Source organism: Paroedura picta, chromosome 1 (genome assembly GCF_049243985.1).
Source record: "Paroedura picta isolate Pp20150507F chromosome 1, Ppicta_v3.0, whole genome shotgun sequence".
NCBI classification, from domain to species: Eukaryota; Metazoa; Chordata; class Lepidosauria; order Squamata; family Gekkonidae; genus Paroedura; species Paroedura picta.
Window position 1 is genome coordinate 129,287,343 of NC_135369.1, and position 22,306 is coordinate 129,309,648.

Sequence of the window (22,306 nt, forward strand, 5' to 3'; positions counted from 1 at the left end):
AATTTTAAAACCAGAATAGTACCCAGATATTTATTTTTGTTTATTTATTTTTTTCTCAGTTTTATATGCTGCCTTTCCCCAAGGGTTCAGCATGGCTTACCATATATATCATACAATAAAACAAAAGTTAAAAAATTTAAACATCAACAATAGATTTACATTAAAACCGAAGAACTCACTACCTTCTCTTTGGTAGGAAGGGGAAGGTAAAGTGCTGCGATGTTAGTAGCTGACTGACATATTGATGGTTATCATGTAGGTAGGGAGGCCAGCTTATTGGTGGCATTTTGTAGGCTTCAGCCATAGGCCTGGTGGAACAGCTCTGTCCTGCAGGCCCTGTGGAATTGTTTTAGGGCCTGCAAGGCCCTGATCTCACTTGGAAGAACATTCTAGCAGGCTAACGCCAAGGCTGAAGAAGCCCCCTGGTTCTGGTTGTGAGGCTACCTTGACTTGTCTGTGGCGGGGATCTTGAGGAGATTTTGTGCACTCGATGGTAAATTCTCTGGGGGTGTAAGGGAGATGGCAGTTCTGCAGGTACATCTCTTACCTGTAAAAATCAGAACCTTGAACCTAATTTGGTCTTCAGCCTGTAGCCAGTACAGCTGGGAAAGCACTGCTTGAATATGCTCTCTCCACCTTATCTCAAGCAACATTCATGTGGAACCTTTGCACAGAAGCATTTGAAAGCATCACAGCAGCATTAATTGTAATTTCATTGTGCTACAAACTTTCATAGGCACCATTTTCCTCAGTGAAATGCAAGAGCAATGAAGGCTCTGCCCTGGCTATTGTATTTCACACTTTGCCAGTATATTTTATTTTTATAAAATATTTATACCTTGCCTTTCCATATACAGATCTGTGAGAAGGTTTATAATACAATATGGGAACTGCAGTGCTGGGAAAAAGAGATATAGCTGCCACCCAGAAGTGCATCCATGAGGGAACACATTGGGCTGTGTGTAACAATAAATGACAAAGGAAAGCACAGTGCTTGAAAAACTATAATTGCTTTTGCAGGCAGCCTTTTATAATCGAGGCCGCTCAGTGCAGGGGCTGGCGATAAGCAGGGAGCAGGTGGTTTGCCCTTTTCATATCCACAGGCGGAACTCGGTTGCCTGGGAACTGATTTGCGAGGCAGCTGAGAGCAGCCGGCAGGCTGAGGAGGCACACGCGCGACCGGGGCGCAGGTTGCTGCCTCTGTGAGTGTTGCCGCTTTTGCAGACTCCTTCCTGCTTGGCAAGCGGCTCCTTGTCCCGGGGAGAGACGAAGAAGAGACTGCTGCGCTGGGGACTGGGGTTGCCACGGTCCGCCTGAGCAAGCGGAAAGGAGGAAGAGCTTCCCCGACTCTTCTACATGGCCGGGAATTTCTGGCAGAGCTCGCACTAGTGAGTGGTTTCCCGGCCGGCCCTTTCGCCCGGTTCTGGGTCCCGCGGAGGATGGGAAGAGGAGGCTGTGTGGCTGCATCGGGGCGGTTTGTTCTGCGTAGCGAGCGTGGATCCAGGTGTTCTGTAGAGCGAGGAGTTGGAGCGTGGATGCACTGGCTGTGTTTGAAATGCGAGGCTTTCACAGTACGACCGGAGTAGCTCTTCAAATGCATGATGTTTATTTTGAGCTCCACAGAAAGGGGAAGGCTACCCGTTTCTAATTTCAGCAAACATAACTAGACTCTTGTGTGTGGAAGATATACTGTGTTCTTCAGACGGAAGAGTATTATGCTTATTGGTTTTAAAGATCTATGGAACAACTACATATTCAACCACTGTACTAATGGTCTGACTGGTTAATTACCCTGTCTCAGTAGTGGCCAACCAGATGCTCTCGTGAGGCCTGCAAGTGTGTGTTTAGAGGATTATTAGCTGTGAACATGGAGATTCCATTGAATTAGTAATAGCTCTTGGTGAAACTATTCTCCATGAATGTCTAGTTCCCTTCTAAAATTAGGTCAATTAGGACTATTGCTGTGTTCTGTGGCTGTGTGTTCCACATGTTCAGATGATAACTGCCTATAGTTAAATTCATGCTGTTTGAGTCATAAATATAATTATACATACCCAATGCTGAGATTTCTGTGTTAGGAAACAAATGTTTAGAATGGGCAGTACTCAGTAACTACATCCAGCATTAGAAACCATGATGCTATATTGATAAAACAAAATTTGTGTTTGTGCAGGTAGAAATGACTTGCTTATTTCTTGTCTCAGAGTATCTGGGATAGTTCTGTCATTTTGACCTAGGATGTATAATGGAAGTTGAAAGGATGTTGGTCCTTTTAGCATCCTGTTATATATGATGTATTTAAATAGTATATATATCTTTTAAAGCTGCTTTTCTCTCTCTGTCTTCCCCCTCCCCCCGGTAGCTTACAATGGATTTTGGATAAACAAGATCTGTTGAAGGAGCGCCAGAAGGATTTAAAATTTTTGGCAGAAGAAGAATATTGGAAACTTCAGATATTTTTTACAAATGGTAAAATAGTTTACATTTTAACTTGCCTTTCTGATTTAAAATGTTATATAAGTTTGTGCTAATTTCTTAAATAACATATAAATATTAGGCGCTTAATGGAATAAGCCATTGCAATATTGGAACTCTTGAACATAAGCTTCCCTGAAGTCTTAACATTCCCTTTCAATATCGTATAATAACTGATCATCTTTAGGTGATCAGATTTTGCAAAATGCTGGTATTTGTAATATAAGCAAGAGAATTGAAATAGAAGCAAAAGCTGAGAATTCTGATTACTTTCCCAAAAGCATTGAAAAACTACTCTTTTGTTTGTGCTTAAGAGTGGTTGCAGATTTACACAAAACCCTGAAACAAATCTCTTAGGATTATGGCATCCCAAACAATGGTTTAAAAGTTAAAATCCACAACACTGCCATCAAAGCCCCAGCCTCAGAACTTGTTAGAAGGAAACGCCCTCTAGGACATCAGAATATCCCAACAAAAAGAAGTAGCAACAGAAGAGGAAGAATAATACTTGCAACGTAGAAACAGAATCAAAAACAGACCGTACAAACAGCCAGTCACATCAGAAAGTTTTTAAGGTAGGATACTAATCACAATGCAAGATAAACATGTAAATAATTCCTAGACAAGCCACTATTCTATTTCACCATCTATAATATGGAAATAATAGCTCCAATTGACTTAAAGTATCAAAAAAATGCTAGAAATGAAACTATCTGAACAAAATGTGATATCTAATAGCACTCATTATATTAACCATGCATTATGTGCTATATAAAATGTGTGATATTGAATTTGGAACAATTTGGAACAATTATTCTTTGGGATGTTCAGTGGTGTCTTAACATCACTTCTCTAGAGAAAACAAATTAGATGGTTTAATAAAATAACATGAGTCTTACATAATCATGTCTGTATAAGAGAGCTACAGTAACCTCTGAACCTCTCAAATCTGGGTTGCAGTAAGTCTATCTTATCTTTTCTGAAAATGTTAGGTAAGAATTTTAGAAATTGTACTTAGTTTTCAAATGTAGGTTAAATTGGAGAAGATATCGTTTGTGTGTTTATTATTTATAATATTTACATTTTCTAGTGCTTTCTGTATAACTGTCAATCTTGTTTATTTTATCTGTTCAATGATAACTAGGGTAATTTTAATTAGAAAAAATTAACTAGGATACAAGGTTTCCATCAAGATATGAACTCAACCTCTGATTTTTCTTCAGTCAGAAGATTGGTACCTATAGAGAATAATCATTGAAGAGACTGACCATTCTTTACACAGTCTTGTGTTTTAGTGACTCATGCGTTGTTTTTTAAAATGTCAAAGAGACTTTTGATTTCCATGTGCCTGTTCAATGTAATTCCCCCATCATAATTAATAGGAAACACCAGAATACATGAGATTATTTAAAAAGTACACACATCATGCCAACTACTGATTTTATTGAATTTTACTTTTGTTATTTTCATATTTTTGCTCTTTGGGTTTTTTCCCCCTTCTCTCCTGCTTTATAAGCTGATAGATTTAATATTGTGATTTATTTCGGTTGTGAAAGTGGACACAGCCAGAGACATGAATTCAGACCTGCTAAAATGGCAGGCCTAAATCAAATAGCAAAAGGAAACTGGAAGAAGATAGGTCAGCAGAGTCATTTAATTTCTATGAGTTACAGTGTGACAACAGAGGGCAGCATGAGTAAGATGCTCTGTCTTTAGGGCATTCTGTTTGGAGACCAAATTCCACACTCTTGGAAGAAACAGTAGGCAGCAAACCTCAAGACTGGACTTCTGTAACTTGCTCTACACTGGCCTACCCTTGTCCTTGACCCAGAAACTCCAGCTGATACAAAATGCAGCTGCTAGGATCCTCACTGGTTCATGTTGGAGGTCCCACATCCAGTCTATGCAGAGGCAGCTGCACTGGTTGCCAGTTATGGCCCAGATCAAGTTCAAGGTTCTGGTTTTGACCTTTAAGGCCATCCGCAGCTTGGGCCCTGTCTATTTGAGAGACTGTTTGTCTGCTTATGCTCCCCCCTGCAGGGTTCTTCGCTCTGCAGGCACTAATCTGTTGGTGGTTCTTGGCCCCAGAGAGATATGCCTGGCCTCCATCTGGGCCAGGGCCTTTTTGGCCTGGCCCTGACTTGGTGGAATGAGTGCTCAGGAAAGCTGAAGGCCCTGACAGAGCTGTCCACAGGGCAAGTTCCACAGGGCCTGTAAAACAGAGCTCTTCTGCCAGGTCTTCAGTTGAGGCTGAGTTTTTTAAAAATCAGTAGCGCCCCCCCCCCCCAGGCTATACTATACCAATAGGTGAGCACCCTTGTGGATGACTTTGCGGTGGTAGGAGGGCTTTAGCCATCTTGATATCTGTGATATTGTGATATTTTACATTAGTTTAATGAATGGGGTTTATACTGCTATATTGCGATTCGCCTTGAGTCCCAGTAGGAAGGTGGTCTATAAATTAAATAATAATTATTATCATATGATTTAGATCTTATGCTTCTCTCATATACCATCTGTGGGAGGATATACTAAGGAAGAATAGAGATCCATGGATATTTTGACTACTAACAAAAATACATGGAAAAGTATTCATGTAAAGTTAACCTTAGCATGTAAAAATGGATAGACCTATGTGTGCCATGGCTCTCACGACACAGTCCAAAGGAGAGTTACATATTCTAAGTCCATTAAAGTCAGTGGGCTCAGAAGGGTGTAACTCTGCTTAGGATTGCCCTGTTAGGCTGTGTGGTAGGTTTGAGTTAAGACAAGGGGTTGGATCCAACTACTGGTTCTCTGGTGAAAAAGAGAGGAGGGAATTGCCTTTGATTACCAAAAAGACTACGCCTGGGGATCATGGGGCCATCATGAGCCACGTGGAATGGGACTGTAATTAGAGGGGCTGAGCAAAGACTGGTCTGGCTCCAACCCAAGATCTGCATGGTGGCAGGGGGTTAGGGGATGTTTTGGCTCTCAGTTTACACTTTTAGCAATTAGACTACTTCCACAGCTCTTTGTGAAATTTCGATAGGATGGAGAGTTGGTGTTTTTGAATACAAACTGCTAGTGCTCAGTAAAAGCATTTGTATTGCTGCAAATCAACATGCTCTTTTACTTTGAATATATTCTTTTGCATTGACTCTCTGAATGTATTTAGGCATGGTCTATTTGCTTTATCGCCTATTACAGTATAGCCTCAGGTTGATTGCAATTGTAAGAATTGTTCCTTTAGCCATTTATCTTGTGTGCAGATTCCTTGTGTGGCTGCCAGCCATTTTAAAAAATCTGTGCATGGATGCATAAAGTAAAATGGCATAACTTGCAGCTCTGTTTGGAAATGGCAGGGTAGTGACATAGCACTGCCATATTCAAATTAAGAATGGATGAGGGAATTCAGGAAAAATACCAAGTGTTCACCTTATGTTTCCTTCTGTACTTCCACCTCTGCTCGGTATCCCAGACGGATGCTTCTGACATGCTTGGCACTTCTCCTTTGCCTGGAAGGCCAAACAAGAGCTACCTGCACAGCTGACACCAGGGCTGTTTCTTGGCCAACTGGCAGGCAAGGCTAGTGATGAAGCAGCTGACTACTTTTTCTGGTCTCTCTCGCCCTGCTCCCTTTCCCTAGACTAAATATGTCGTTCTTCAAACACCTGCTGCCTCTGCCAAATCCAGTGACCATGTTGACACTGGCTGTGGAATTTACTGATAATATCCATTTTATCATGCATTTTAACATTGAAGAGTATGAAATTGGGCTATTCAGATTTTATTTAGTTAAAAGTCTTTTGAGCTTGCTGTAGTTACTCTGGAGTAGTGCCATTACAGTTACTGAGACTTCTCTAGGGTGAATCAAATTTTCCATAGTTTATGCATAAAGCCAAAGGTTTTCCATTTTCTTTTTGCTTTTGAGAGATTGCCCACATATCTACCAGATGCAGAAATAAACTAAATAATAAACACTAATAATAAACACATATGTACCAGAAATCAGCTAAATAATAAACTCTACTAATACTAATGAAGCCAAAAAGGATGTGATGTAGATTGCTGATATCTTGCCGTCGGGTTAAAATGTAGTGGTGTCTGACCAAAAGGAAGTATGGATGTTGCAGAGGATGAAAGAAGGCTAGATTATTATGGAGTGGAGTGCTACATCTTCTACATATCCTTTGGTTTACGCTGTTGTTGCCAAGCTATATTTAGGGAGCAATCCTAATTGGGTTTGTTCACCAGTGAGTCTCATATTTCACAGGATTTATTCTCTGAAAAGAGTTCTTTGGATTGCAACCTTAGTATGACTGCTGTTCCTTGAGGTCCAAATCTGTAGTTCACTATGCTTAAATTCTGGTTTGATTTCCCAAACCTGGGAAATGAGCCGTGTAGCTGTTAGCACATACAAACTATAGTGTGTTGTTGTTTTAAAGAAATTATATTACTAGTGGGGCTGCCAAAGATGCCTAGGCCATGGTCTACAAGGTTGTTATTACTTTGCTAGATTCTGTTTAGTGAACCTTTTTTTTGGGGGGGGGGGCAAAGCCAGCACAGTACTTCTGATAATCTTCAACACTTCCAGCACTGTATTCAGTTTTAAAATTTTGTTTCTTTCTTTTTGGTCTATAAGTTATCCAGGCCTTAGGTGAACATCTGAAACTAAGACAACAGGTTATTGCCACAGCCACTGTCTACTTCAAGAGGTTCTATGCCAGGTAAGGCAATGTGCCAAGCCAGTAGGATGTTTGCTAAGTTGGTAAATCCACAACCATGTTGTCCTTCTTGCTAGAGTACAAGTCTCTCAGGTTCATGACTGTAAATTTGCTGGAAAAGCATATAGTGCTTTTAATGTGTAACTCTTTCTACTGGGTAACATTTAAATATTGTAACTTTTCAGATACTCCCTTAAAAGCATAGATCCAGTATTGATGGCTCCTACATGTGTGTTTTTGGCATCCAAAGTAGAGGTAAGTGCTATGAAGCCCATTATTATGATGGAAATAAACTGTAACAAATGGGTCCTGTGGGGAGCTTTTCTTGGGTAGGCAGGTGGGTGCTGCTGCCTTTTTCTTTTCAATGCTGCCCTGGATTGCCCGCTTTTTCTCTTTGTCAGGGACTTGTACAGCAAGTGGGGAAGGAAGAAGGGCTGCTACCTTTTCCTCCTGACTGCTTATTTTATCTCCTGTGTGGGGCAGGCACTGGAAAAATAAAGGAAAAAAATAGGAGGCTTTGGTTTCTGTCCCTGGTAGAGCTGACAACTGTAGATGGATGCTGAAAACCCCTCCTCTGCTCCCTTGTCCAGTCACTTCTGTGCTTTCTGCCAGTTTTTATGCTGCCTGGTAGTAGCAACATTGGCAGGCACATCCTCCCTCCCTCCCTCCCTCCTTCCCTCCCTCTGTAGCACCCCAAGATCTGGTTCCTGTATGTGCAACTGCAGAGAGTGCTTCTCTCTGGATTGGGAGTTTTTGCAAACCACCTTTGCACATGGCCCATTTTGTGGATTTCTTTATCTGCATTCTAGGACCGTGTTCAGGATTAGTTGTATGAGGACCTTAAAGAGAAATCATTTTGCTTTGGGGAAGGTTTTCTTCTGAAAAAAGAAGACACCCCTAAAATGGCGATTAGTTGTTCTTTCTTTATCATTGGGTTGGCCAAACGTCTACTTTCTCTTAGTCCCAACTGTTGGAATTTAGCAGTGGGCAGTTACACCCCTCTACCAAAGGTAAACTTCCCCCAGCCTTTACAAGAACAGTCATTCTGCTGGCATAAAAGTGTGTTGATGCCCTCTGTCCCATGAGCAAACAATTTCCAATTCAGGTTGCTTGGTTTGCCTTTAGTGACAGCAATCTGCCATCAGAATGGCCTTTCTCTAATAGTATTGCAAGTGACAAGGATTCTGCTGGAAGGAAAGAAAAAATAGAAATCTTGCCTGAGGAGAAAACTATTGTTGCAGTGTGTTGGCAACTCCAGGTTGGCAAAGGACTGGGGAAGATCCTGTTTATACCACTCATCTCAGGCCAGAATGGAGTTGAATATGGGTTGACTTGGTTTTTCCCATGGTATTAGCAGCTCAGCATGGAAAGAGGGCCCTCTGGCCCACATTTCTTTCAGGAGACCTTTACCTATCTTCACTGACTGTCACTATTTGTGGCAGTAGTGCAGCATGCCTACCTGTGTGACTTCTGTTTCTTCCTCCAGGAATTTGGTGTGGTCTCAAATACAAGGTTGATATCTGCTGCTACTTCTGTATGTAAGTGTAAATTCTGTATGCCATTTCTTAGCTAGAGTGATTTGTTCCTTTCATAGGGAGCTGTCATCAGAAAATGCTTGTTAGCAATGCTATTATTGTCAGCTTATGGAAGACAAGGATTCTTGATATATATTTCTCCAGTGAAGTCAGTTTCCAATCCTGGAAGAGATGGAAATGAATGTATTCTTAACTAGCTTCAAAGCCCGTTCCTAAGAACGGGCCTTGAAAGCCCCCCCCCCCCCCCGGCTCCTGGCCAGGCAGTTTAAGGTGGCTTTGGGCTGCAGCTCGCAGCCAGATCAAGTGCGGCGGGTGGAGGCTGGGCAGCTCATTAGCAGGGCTGGGACAGAGCTCCTTAGCAGGCAGTCAGCAGGCTGGGAGACTCTCATCAGCAGGCCCAACCTAGCAGGCCAAGAGGCCTTCGTTAGGAGGCCCTCCACCACAATCCTTTGCCCAGGACTTCTCCCCTTAGCTGCTGCTGGCTCCAGGCACTGAAGTGTCTGAGAGCAAAGAGGCTAGAGTCCAGGGTTGGAGGGTGGGAGCTGCAGGGGCAGGGCCAATCAGGGCAAAGCTGGCTGCAGTCTGATTGGCCCTATTCCAACTTGGACAGCCGAACACATCCCACCCCCTAGGCTGTTTCATAAATATATAGCGGAACAACAATGGATAAGGATAGGGTCTTTTTCATAAATAGTTATTTGTATACATAATGTGAAATTAATCTCTATAAGGCTGATTAATTTTTCCATGGTAGTAGATACTTTAGAGATTTAATTTATAAACTCAGTAAAGGAGAAGAAGAATGGTCTTTTTTGTTCAGGTACATTTAGTAATATTCAGTTTATTCAGTAATGCTTTCTGTGTGCTTATTACAGTTAGATTTTGTAGTCTAAAAATAATGTGCTGAAAAAGGTGGCTTTTTCTTGTACTTTTAAATGTAAAACACTACTGTCAGTATCTGGTCCAGAAGTAGATAGAAATTAGTGTGTACATTTGCCCGTGAAAGTTCCCCCCCATAGGTAAATATGGTTCCAGTCCCCCAGTGCTTAGGTAGGCTCTTGTCTGTAGGGTTTTGTGTGCAGATAGAAATATACATGTTGGTTTTGTTTTATCATTTATTTTAAATCTTTTCATTTGTCTTCACTGCAGTGAAAACTAGGTTTTCGTATGCCTTTCCAAAGGAATTTCCTTATAGGATGAATCATGTAAGTTTGCTGTATGGAAACAAACCTTCTCAACTGTATAGACAGGCTGTTCATAGCAATATGGCGTATCTTAACATAGCTGCTCATAACTAGTAAATTGGCACTGCCATCTCAAATCTGTTTTTGGAAGAAAGCTCTACTTTTAAAAATGGAACATGATTCCTACAAAGTGGAATTTAAATATGTGTGCAAGTTAATTGGAGTCAAAGGGCTTAAGTGTAACTCTGGTTAGGACTGAACTGAAAGAAATGTAAATATGTGAACTACAGAGAGATTTAAAATAATCTCTAGTGAAACACTAGATTCATATCTTTCTGCAGCATTGGAAGCCTTGGGACCAACAAGGGGAATGAATTCAAGCCTGTGTAGGGTAGAACAAAACTTTTAAATTAAGTACTAAAATTTATTAAAATTAAAAACTCAAGGCTTATCTCATAGCTTTAACCAAATCAGTGCATACATATGCATATCAATGCCTCCAGTGACCAGACATGTTTTGGCATTACCGCCTTCATCAATGGTCAGGCATGAAATAGAAACAGCATACATAAAATACAAGAATTACAAAGATGATTATATACAGAGTTGGCGCCTATACATAAAATGGTATCATATACTCTCGACATGAACCCTAGTCAACTTTGTGGACCAGAAGGCCAGATAAAACAAATTGAGTCCTCTAATGCAGTGGCCCCCAATCCCTGGTCCGGAGACTGGTACTGGTCCATGGATCAGTTGGTACCGGGCCGCAGCTCCTCCTCGTCCTCCTCCCCAGCTGCTGCCTCAGGGGCTACCCTGCCATTGGCTGACCTTTGGTGCTCTCCAGCAGCCGCCATGGCTGGGGCTCTCCCTCGGCGTGGCACTGTGCAGCTGCTGCTGGCAGTGCCCCCCAGTGGGCAGCGGGAAGTCAGGGGCGCTGACAGAAAAGCAAGTGGAGCAGGGGCTCAGGCAGCGGCAGCGACGTCCCTCAACAAAAGACTACCTCCCACTCGGGCCTCAGTAAAATTGTCTAACATTGATCGGTCCCCAGTGATAAAAAGGTTGGGGACCACTGCTCTAATTTTTCAAAAAGCAGGCCCTGGTCAAGGTAAGCACCTCAGTGTCCAGTAAGTGTCATGTAGGAGCCAGCCTTCATCTGCTGCAGCATACTTTGAATGAAGGTTGCCTCCTGATCTTGTTTTAATCTTGAAGGTACAGGGATGTTAAGCAACCCTAGTGGGAAGTGGTCTTCTGAATTTCAGTGGAACTTGCATTCAGGTGAATGTGCTCGGGACATGGATGTTCCACCTCTTCCAGGTGATATTAATGTGATTGATCTCATTGCTCTCTATTTTCTTGCAGATACTAGAATGTGAATTCTATCTTTTAGAATTAATGGTAAGTTCACTTATTGCCATATTGTTTTGATTTCATGTAGCAAAAAATGTTGCTTGCTGCATGTACAGAATGGGATATGGTGAACATGCAAAGCATATTTGAAGTCTCATCATTATTCCTTCTTGTTCTGTATTGTCTGTTCTGATTGTTACTCGAATTGCTGGAGAATTATTAATTCAGAAGGGGAATTGGCTTGCCAGAAGAGGAGCAACCAGGGTCTTTTCACTGTTTGTATATGGAAGATGGGAATTCCTTAGACAGCTTGAATTCTCTGAGTTGATATTTTATTAAATAACAAATGCACACGTACAATACAACACAGATACTTCTAAAAGGGAAATGCTAGCAAGTGGGGGAAGGAAAGAAAATTATACTGCACCTGATCCTGAAGCGAAGATGGTTTCCAGGTGAGCAAAGAAGAAGGGAGACTCAGATGACCAGCAGTTGATCTCAAAGCAATGTGTTGGGTGTGTTGAGAGCATAGCATGCTTTGGAGATGCGTGTTGGGATGGATAAAGGGTTTGAAAATCCTGGGTCACCCACAGGTCAACCCACTTGGAGATAAGGTATGATGTTAGTGACCAATGACTGGTCTCTGATATTATGAGTACCTGATAGGTGAGTTTGACTTAAGAGGTTACTGTGTTGGGGGCTCAGTGTGTCTCATGATCAGGGAGTATACCAACAATGCCCTTGATGAGCCCTGCTGGTGGGATTAATGTTCTAAACTCCAGGTGGGGATACAGTCAGGCTCTCACCTGGGCTGGGCATAATGGCTCACATTAATTGGTGGATATGGAGATAGGGAAGAACAATAAGGGACATTGGTACAAAGGTGTGGCAGGAGGTTTCACCTGAGATAGACATCAGAAGATTTAATTAGTTCAGGCTTCTCTAAAGACAATATGATGGTTTGGCTGGGAGGAGCACTGATCCTATTGTGCTTCCCATAATTGCCCATGCAGAAGGGAATTTTCCCCATCTTGTTCTAGCAGACAGAATGGAGTCCAGCCTGACCTTCTTGACCAAGAGATGTATCCAAAGGCTTTCCATATCGAGTATCTGTCAGTCTGGTCTCTGTGTGTGCCAGCCTGCACAGTGCCCAATAATATGCCAGGCATATGGAGGTGACTTCTTGAAGACAGCCTCCTTTATGGGGCACTTGCCAGGGTAACATGAGTAGCAGTGGTGCTGTGTAGACTCCAATGAATAAAGTTTTTTTAGCACCTGCTTCCTGAGATCATTTAATTGGCAGTGCCAGGGATAGAGCGTGAGTCCTTCTGCATATACTTATCTATGGTCAACGTTATTTTGGTATTTCATTCTCTCCCTCCTCCTGTCTCCGTACTTATCTCTGGAGTATTTCCTGGCACCAGGAGCAATCTATGGGAGAAATACTGTGGGAAATTTTGCACATCAGTAGAAAATAGTGTTATACCCGCAGAATGGCAAAGTGTGAAATGATATCGCGCCTCTAAGGCCCTCCTCATCTTTTTGCTGTCTTGCCTTTGTCTGCCGTCTTTTCGCATGACTCACCCTCCTCATCTGCTGCTGGAAAAGGCGGAAGAGAACTATGTACCTTATATGTGTTGCACTTTGGCCTGTCAATCAATTCAGGCAACCAATCTCTTTCCTCTATATTTTGACACAGTTTAAAGGTCCCACAATGCCCGCTAATTTTTTTTTAATCCATACTTATCTGTTGCGATGCCTATGCATGGAATCATAGGTACATAGTGCTTTTTGAACACCACCACTTATGGGATCATGAGTCCTTTGATAAATTGATATCGTTCCTGATTTGGGGGGAAGAAAACTTTCAAGAGGCATGCTTTGTGTCACAACACTGAATAAAATATTCCTTTATTTCTGATATTGCCTACAAGCGTGTCCGCCTATTCGTTGCTTCAGGCACGTCGCCATTTTTAAAAAGAAAAGAAATTTCCATTCCCAGGAACAATGGAGAGGGAGGCGGGACTATGCAGATGACTGTAACACGTTTGAGCCTCCATACTTTCCTTCTGCTGATTTCCTGCTGGTTGTCCACCAGTGAATCACGCTTTATGCAATTCCCGAAGAAGCACTTTAGAATAGAGAATGTAGAGAGTAGTCAGCTGGCCAGACACTGGATGTGGGCAACGTCATATGGAGGGGCTGGAATATTCAGCTTCCATTCAGTGGGCATGATGCTATTGCGGAAAAGCCACGAATCGCACACAGCACAAGTCTTTGTATTGCCTGTTGTCAACAATTTCCATAAAAACCTTTAAAGCAAATGTGAATGTCATAGAATGGAACTGTAACTACACAAGTGAATTACTTTCCAAGATTCTAAGAATAGCCTCAGAACTGCTGCTGCTTATGCATATGAAACCTACACATGTAAACTGATTCTCCAATGAATCTCACAGGAATTCATTATGAAGAAGCACAAGCCTCTTATGAAAAAAATGGCTAATAAATTTATACATAAGTAGCTTTACTGACAAAAAAGTGCTAAAGGTATGACAGAGACCATACTCTAAAATGTGATGTCACTTGTGGTAGGAGACAGAGAATTGTATAGCCCACAACAAGAGCTATCTGAGATGCACTATCATGGTGGTCTTCATATGGCAGAGGCTGTAAGCCTGCGGTCTCCAGCCTTTATGAACCTGTGGGCACTTCTGAAATTCTGATACAGGGCAGTGGGCACAACCACGAAATGGCTACTATGGGAGGTGGGTCTGCTACAAAATGTCTGCCGTAGAGCCAGAAAAATACACACAGAAGTCCAAGTACAGGGTAAAAATACAGTGAGAAAGAGGAGTGAGATCGTAAAACCAACACTATGGTGGCAGCTGCTGAGAAAACAAAGTTATTTTAATCTGTACAACCAATCAGATTTCTAGCGGCCAGTCTGAAGCCCAGTTGAGCAAAAGCTCCACCTGGTCTTATCCGTTTTCTAAAAACACTTTGCAGGCATAGAAAAGTGTTGACTGGTGCCATAGTGCCCACAATTACCATGTTGGGGACCCATACTGCGTGCGGTGGAGGATATAAATTAATCCAAACTCAAGCAGCTTCTCAAGGCTGATGTTCCAAAGGCTCATACCCTTTGGAAATCATGCGAATGCTGACAAGGCATTAATGATGCTATATTTTCTAAGCAGTATTCTGTGCATGATGTTTGAGAAGACTCATGCCAGCATGGCTTGCAACACATACTGTGCTGTGTGACCCTGTTCCAAACTCATCGACAAGGCCTTTCCTATGATCCCTCCTGGAATGATCTCATAACTTCCTGTCAAGAAGGGGATAGCAAACTTATTTGGATTTCCAACCAGTCTCAGTTATTTTGCCAAGCTTCTTGTGCATGGTGGTGTTTAACAACAGACTGTTCTCTGGCAGTGTTTATTCCCAGAGAGGAATGAAATGGTTGTAGGCGAATAAGGCTTCTGCATGTTGCAGATGTGTCTCTTTGTCTCTGGAGTGAGAGGGAGAGAGCTGACAGATTGCCAGTCAGTCTATGGCTTCTAGGGAGAACGCTGTTGTCTTTTTGCCAGAATAAAGGTGCTGATGTTTTTTAAGAGATATGAAAAGGAAGGAAAGAGCCTCTAACCAATTTGAAGTTTAAACGTTTCAGATGCACATCAATTACAGCAAGCTTTGTGTTCTAATCTTTCTAGGACTGCTGTTTGATAGTGTATCACCCCTACCGACCTCTACTCCAGTATGTGCAGGATATGGGCCAAGAAGACATGCTGCTTCCCCTTGCCTGGTAACAAAGAGAACATTAAAGAGTGCTTCATTTGAATAAGATTAGAAGATGTAAAAGAAAAAGTTGAGCTGGATGCTAGGCTATTTTTTGCAGACAAAACTACAGTAAAGCTTCCCCCAATTTGCCCAAGCAGCATAAGTCAGTCTAAAGACTTTCATTTGAGATTTGTACTTTTTGGGAAATGCATGAACCTTAAAGTTGTTCCTTTCTGTAAAATAGCATTGGTCTTCTCTCTTCTCCATAGCCAAGTTTAAGTGTGTAGTCTGACCCCTTTCCTTTTTCTTTCTGCACGGCAGATGCTTGTGAAACACTTCTGAATGCAATCCTCTTATTTTACAAGACCTTGTGGCATTCCAAATGGACAGCTGTTGATGTTATCCAGAAGTCAAAGTCCCCTCTTCTCAGAAATGCCACACTTACACATCCATTATCCTATTACTCTCTGATGTGGAGTCACGGATGACAGCATGCTGATTTGTTGCTTTTGTTTGTGCAGGAGGATAGTGAATGACACGTATAGAACTGATCTTTGTCTGCTGTACCCTCCTTTCATGATAGCTCTAGGTACGTAACACATTCAGGTGCTTGTTGTTCTTTGAATGGAACAGTTTGATGTGGAGTTCAATCAGTGACCATCTTGTAGAAATTCTGATCTTACTATATCTGCCTTGATCATTTCATTCTCAGTTTGAAACCTATATGCATTTCATAGTGCAGACATACAATTAAAACCCCCTCAATATATCTATATCTTTTTAAAGTGTTGACAGATTGACAGCATGTAGATTGGTTTAGTGGCAAAATCCAGCTCTGAAGAGGGAGACAGCAGTACAGAGAGCATGTTCTGCAAATGTCCTTTGTCACCTCGCATTTTGTGAATGTTACACAATGTATAATCTATGTCTGTTTATTTTGCAGCTTGTCTACATGTGGCTTGTGTTGTTCAACAGAAGGATGCTAGACAGTGGTTTGCTGAACTCTCTGTTGATATGGAGAAGGTAGCTTAAATTTGATTTGCTATGTTGGCTAGAGTTCTATAAAACTGCTGGAAATTTGTAGGCTAACCACCATCCACAAACAGAATGGTATTATAGAGGGTGGAACAACTGACAAGCTGTTTTAGTGAGCTGGTATATGTTGGTGAGCATGTGAAGCAAGAAGCCCATATAAAACACTCTAGTTAGAATGTTGAAAGAGTTACATGTTTTTGTGAACCTTGGGAAATATCCAGCTTTTTGGGGGGACAAATATATGGGATTACTGCCTCATCTGAACCTAGTCATTTCTGTGTATGCACAGATGTCATAATGCCCCCTTCCTCCAAATGGATGAGGAACCTGAGCAGATTTTGTTTGCTCCATCTGAGTGTTCTTTGAGACACATAATGGGAGAGGCAGTCCTGTAGATATGACAGTTTTATGCTGCTTAGGGCTTTGAATTTCAAAACCAAAACCTTGAACCTGATCCTGTCTTCAATCTGGAGCCAGTGTAGTTGGGATAATACAGGTTGAATATGTGCTCTCCATTGGGTCCCAGTATGGACCTGTGCTGCTGCATTCTGGACAAGTTGAAATTTCCAGATCAACTTCAAGGGCAACCCTGCATGAGAGTGAGTTATAGTAGTCCAACCTGGAGGTTTCTGTTACATGGGACATAGTGGCGAAATTGAACACTGACAGGTAAGGTGCTAATTCTCGTCCCTGGTGTAAATGGTATTGGTGACCTGGGCCTCCATAGATAAAGAGCCATCCAGGATCACCCCCAGACTTCTGTCACAGAAGCAGTTAATTGGACCCCATCAAGGGCTGAGAGTTGACTGTCTCACCTGGGACATTTTGACCCAGTCAGAGGACTTCTGCCTTTAGCTGGATTTAGCTGTCACCTGGGCCTCTGGTGGCAGTTTGACTGTGCCTTTGGTAGAGGCATGGATGCTGCCTTTGCCCCCTCCAGTGGCACGGCTTCCGCTTCAGCTCCCTTTGGTAGCATGGCCTCGGCCTCCTCTGCTGGCCACCTCCCTGCTTCTTCTGGTGCAATCCCTGGGGCGGGACTGCGTATGTCATGTCCATACCCATTTCTGTCCTAGGGGGCACGCCAGAAGATGTGCTCCACATCAAAAACTGCTTGATTAAGTAAGAAACATTTTAGGTAGAGAGATTAAATGCAGTTCTCTTTTCTCCCTCCAAAACAGCCAGTTGGTAGGATCAGAGTTTTTTTTTTTTTTTTAAGGGGTTGAGTATGCACTGAACAGAGCTGGCAAATCACAAAAAAACATTCCCCCTGCAGTCAGGAATACATACATGGAAGCCCATTTTTGCATGTGTTTGATCAGTAGTTATATTGTAATACTTATAGAGGCCTAGGTTTTTTTGATCATCTTTCTAGTGGAGAAGACCATATGCTGTCTTTTCTCTTACCAGGTCCTTGGGTGACATTTCAAGATCACAGTTTGTGCATTGCATTAATTCTGAATAAAACACCCAGATAAAAAAACCTCCGGTGCCTAAAAATCTGAAAAGGTGGTTTAGTATAGGTTCAAGTTTGTTATTAAAAGAGCAAAATTGTGCCACAGGAGACAGTTTAAGTATAAGCTCATTGTATATAGAATATCCACATGTCAATTCAATCTTTATGAAGCATAGGGCTATTGAGGATGCAGGAAGAAGCATGCATATACACTTGAGTGCCATATATATGTTTTTGTTTAGATTTTAGAAATAATCAGAGTTATCTTGAAGCTGTATGAACAGTGGAAAAACTTTGATGAAAGGAAAGAAATGGCTACTATTCTAAGTAAGATGCCTAAACCAAAACCACCTCCAAACAGGTAGGTGTCCTGTCTCTACTTTCTCATATATGCTGGTGGCACATGGCAGTGTGGTGTACATATGTTTACCTGTGAGGGGTGGATTGCTGTAGGCAATTGACCTAGAGGACTTTTGGTCCTTCATTTTATTTTTATACAGCCCTCCCAAAGGCTCAGGGTGGTGTACAGCATTAACAAAAATTTCTAACCACTCTAATTACAAATTTTGCATGTCCTGGTTGTGTGGGTTAAATTTTACCTTGAAATTGTTCTTTTTGTGCATGTGCCCTTCAATTACAGTTACAGGAACAAATTAATGTGCAAGTATTACAAAAAAGGACAGGCAATAACCTCAATAATACGCTTGATGCTTTGTTTAAATACTGAGATGCTTTGAAGAAAAATAGGATAAATAAATTTATAGATACACACAAGTTTTATTATTTAGTTAGTTAGTTATCGTATTTACATACCGCCCTCCACAAGAAATAATACCGGTAGCTCCATTGTAGTAATAACAAGGTGATAACAACACCATTAACATAATAGCAACAATAACATTAAAGAACTAGAAATAAAGCCCGCTGTGAAGGGAAATACAGCGGGCGCTAGTGCGTGGGGAGGAAGAATGTCGCGAAGGAAGGTAGAAGAGGGGAGGAGGAGTGGGAGGGAGAAAGGAGGGGAAGAGGATTTTGCAGGGATGGATAGAAGGGAGAAGAACAGGAAGGGATCAAGGAATTAAGAGAGGAAGTAAGTGAGAGGGAGAGACAGAGAGAGAAGAAGGAGATGGAGAAAGGGAGGAAGGAAAGAAGAAAGGAAGGGAAGAAGGGAAGTAGATAGAATGGGATGGGAGAGGGGTATATGTGAAGGGACGGGTTGGCAGGGGGGAAGTGGGAGGGAGATGGCAGTGTGTGTGTGTGTGTGCGCACGCGTTTGTGTGGGTAAAAGGTGTGTGTATGTGCGTGCGTGGGTCGGGAAGGGAGGGTTAAGGGAGAGGTGAGGTGGATTGGACAGGGGGAAGAGCAGTGTGTGTGTGTGTGTTGGGTGGACTTCTGCCAGGCCCAGGGGAATCTGGGGCCCGGCAGAAGCCTAAGAAGTTTGGTGGCTTGTTCTGGGGCCAGGTGCATCCTCGCGGCCGCGAGGAAGTGCCTGGGCCCGGCAGAAGCCGGAAAACGGCGGTGGTGGGCGGGCGAGGCTTCTGCTGGGCCCAGGCGCTCCTTCGCGGCAGCAAGGGAGTGGCTGGGCCCGGCAGAAGCCTCGTGAGGAAGAGTCCCGGAGCAGGAAAGGAGCAGGGACACCGCATCTTCGACGCGGTGTCCCTGCTCCTTTCCCTAGTGGGAGGAGGGCGGCTGGAGGACTCACCGGGCAGGTAGCGTCTCACCGGGCAGGTAGCGCTTTGCGCGGCTCCCCATTGGCCACTTGGCCTTGGATGGACACTCGGGGGGCCCAATCAGAAGCTGCTTTGCGGCTCCTGATTGGGTCCCCCGGGTTTTTATCCCGGACAGGGCCCGCCCTAACTCCTCCCCACTTTTCCTTACTCTTTTATTCCTCCCGCTCCTTTGGAGCGGGGGGGGGGGGGTTTAAAGATAGTGTAAGAGGAATTTGTTTAGATTGTATATATTTTATTTCATTTTACATTGTCTCTTGATAACGCGGGATGTAATGGTTAAGAGCGGTAGCTTCTAATCTGGTGAACCAGGTTTGATTCCCCAGTTCCAGCCAGCTGGGTGATGTTGGGCTCACCACAGCACTAATAAAGCTGTTCTGACTAGACAGTAATATCTCTCAGCCTCACCTACCTCACAGGGTGTCTGTTGTGGGGAGAGGAAGGGAAGGCGATTGTAAGCCGCTTTGAGACTCCTTCAGGCAGTGAAAAGCAGTGTATACAAACCAATTCTTCTATGTTTCCTCTTGGTAACAGCACAGCTTACCGTTTGGGCTCTTATCTGGCTTATGTACAAATTAATTTGCAGGCAATAATTCTTCTCTGTGCAAAAAGAACAAATAACAATTTGGTAAAAGGTAAAGATAACCCCTGTGCAAGCACCGAGTCATGTCTGACCCATGGGGTGACGCCCTCTAGCGTTTTCATGGCAGACTCAATACGGGGTGGTTTGCCAGTGCCTTTCCCAGTCATTACCGTTTACCCCCCAGCAAGCTGGGTACTCATTTTACCGACCTCGGAAGGATGGAAGGCTGAGTCAAACTGAGCCGGCTGCTGGGATCGAACTCCCAACCTCATGGGCAAAGTTTTCAGACGGCTGCCTTACCACTCTGCACCACAAGAGGCTCAACAATTTGGTAGAAGCACAGTAATAAAAACAATGAGGGCTTGCATTTCCTTTTAATTGTGATTTTTAAGCATCTTTCAGAATTTGAAGGATTACCTCTTGATTTTCAGTTTGAAATTATTAATCTGAATCCCTTGCCCAATCTGTATATCACTTGTGCAGGGATTCACTTTAAGTGAATGTGCTCATAGTGAGTTTAAATTGGAAACTGCAAGATGATAGCTTTGGGGCCACAGCAATTTCTGTGATCCTGCAGGAGGCTGAAAATTGCATTTTCCAGGTTTCTTCAGCAAAAGATTAATTACGTAACTATTCCATTTAGAGATGGTTTTATGATCTATACGCCTAGAACTCCAATTCTTACTTTGAGAGCTGACGCCGCAGCATGCCTTGAGACAACATGATCATGTTAACTCTTAAAGTTCCACAAGCCACTTCCTGGTCATTGCCTAGATGGGAGGTGGCTCTAGGAGCTTTGTGTGTCTCAGCGTTCCAAATGAAGAAAGGCTTTTCAAGTAAAATAAGTTGACTCATGTGTGGTTCTCTGCTTTACTCCAAACAGTGAAGGAGACCAAGGTCCAAATGGAAGTCAGAATTCTAGCTACAGCCAGTCTTAAGACATTCTGAAGACATTCACTGTGGACCACTTTGGATTGAGACACATTGGGATCTTTTCCTGTGTGGAAGACATGGACAGAAGGTTTTAATAGTGTGTTTTCATAAAGAACTTGATGAATGTTTCTGTCAGACATATTGAAAATATTTCCTTAGACAAACACCCATTTGAATTATGACAAACACAAAATTCTCAGTCTCCAAACAACTCAAAAGCTTTGGAAAAAGCTAGAAAAATAACATTATTCACTTTAGAATGGACAGAGTTCAGTACTTGCTCTATGGGAATAAATGGTGGAAAAATTTGGAAAATATGTGAATGAGAAGCTAGGCAAGTGTAACTGTGTTTACTGCCTGCCTTAAAGCTACTCTAAGCACAGAATGTGGCCTGAATGCTGTATGTGAAATCTTAATTTAATAGGTATAGAAATGTCAGTGGATATTGTACCAGAGGGACAATGCAATTGTTTTGTAAGGAGATGGCACCCACTAATATCTCCTTTCAGTAAATGCCTGGGGAAAGACCTTGTTAAAGTCTAAGAAAGGTATCATACATTCCTCTTTTGAATTTCAAGAAGGTGCTCTTACCCAGTACCTGTAGCTTTTGTTAGTGGAACTTGAAGTCCAGTGCAATATGTATAACATAAACTGTGGCTGGGGTAGGGAAGAACATTTCATCCTTTTTCTAATGCTTAAGTCCTTGGACAAACTAAGTCAGATCTTAGAAACCAATCAAGTTATTCAAGAAGACTCAAACCCTGGGATCTTCCTGGTGGCTGTCCAATATGGTAGAAGTTAGCCTGCTTTCACTGTTACTCTGATGTGTAACAGAGGCTAGATGTCAGCGAGTGGTCATATGAGACTCTAGATCTAGCTCCAGAATGCAAGATTTATTTTAAAAAACTTCAAGAAGAACCCAACCAGATAGGATCATTGGATTGTTTCTTTTTAAGCAGAGGACCATATCCTGTGATCCTTACTCAGGCAAGCATCCCACTGAAAACAGGACTTGGTCTAAAGCCCTTGAATGTGGTCCAAAACAATATCAAATAAAAATATTACTAAATTTGTCCAGGTTTGTTTTTCTACACAGAGGGTAATGGTAATATGGTATACTGGAATGAAAACAAAGGAAAGTAGGTTTGAAAAACATGGTGCTCGTTCAAAAACTTGATTTAAAGGGCAGTACTGTCTGCCTCTACTTGACCTGTCATTCAATTAAGTGTAACCAAAGTGTTTTTGTATGCAAATGCTTGGACTCTTTGCACTTAACTGTTGAAGTTATTTTTATAAAGTGTGTTTGGATACTGACTATTACAATCCACTTCTGCAAGAAGTGATGTGTTCTGGCTTTTTTCATAATTCTATTCTGTTGATTCCTATGATCTTATTCCACACCCTTGCTGACATAATTAGTTGGAAGACATCTTATCCTTCCAGTATATGAAATTACTTTTGTTCCCTTGAGGGTTAAACTTTATTTGTAATATGAACTAGCTGGGTAGGAATAAAAATAAATGCAAACTGACAATATTGTCT

At 42.4% G+C, this 22,306-nt stretch overlaps 1 protein-coding gene across 1 annotated transcript; it reads left to right on the forward strand.

Moving 5' to 3' along the window:
• The first annotated feature begins 1,133 nt into the window (after positions 1 to 1,133).
• Positions 1,134 to 22,298, forward strand: CCNC (cyclin C). Its single transcript, XM_077303544.1, has 12 exons — positions 1,134 to 1,388; positions 2,363 to 2,469; positions 7,100 to 7,184; positions 7,367 to 7,436; positions 8,668 to 8,719; positions 9,866 to 9,921; positions 11,263 to 11,298; positions 14,967 to 15,058; positions 15,555 to 15,622; positions 15,977 to 16,056; positions 17,764 to 17,882; positions 20,715 to 22,298. Exons 1-12 carry the CDS (start codon positions 1,357 to 1,359, stop codon positions 20,767 to 20,769), a joined length of 852 nt encoding a protein of 283 aa, XP_077159659.1. The 5' UTR covers positions 1,134 to 1,356; the 3' UTR covers positions 20,770 to 22,298.
• Positions 22,299 to 22,306: the final 8 nt, after the last annotated feature.

What these genes read in the sequence shown, in the direction of transcription:
- CCNC (XM_077303544.1), top strand. Translation starts at nt 1,357, where the DNA reads ATGGCCGGGAATTTCTGGCAGAGCTCGCACTA. An exon ending in ATCTGCTGCTACTTCTGTAT is followed by an intron (nt 8,720 to 9,865) that starts GTAAGTGTAAAT and finishes TCTTCACTGCAG; the next exon opens with TGAAAACTAGGTTTTCGTAT. An exon ending in TCTATCTTTTAGAATTAATG is followed by an intron (nt 11,299 to 14,966) that starts GTAAGTTCACTT and finishes TAATCTTTCTAG; the next exon opens with GACTGCTGTTTGATAGTGTA.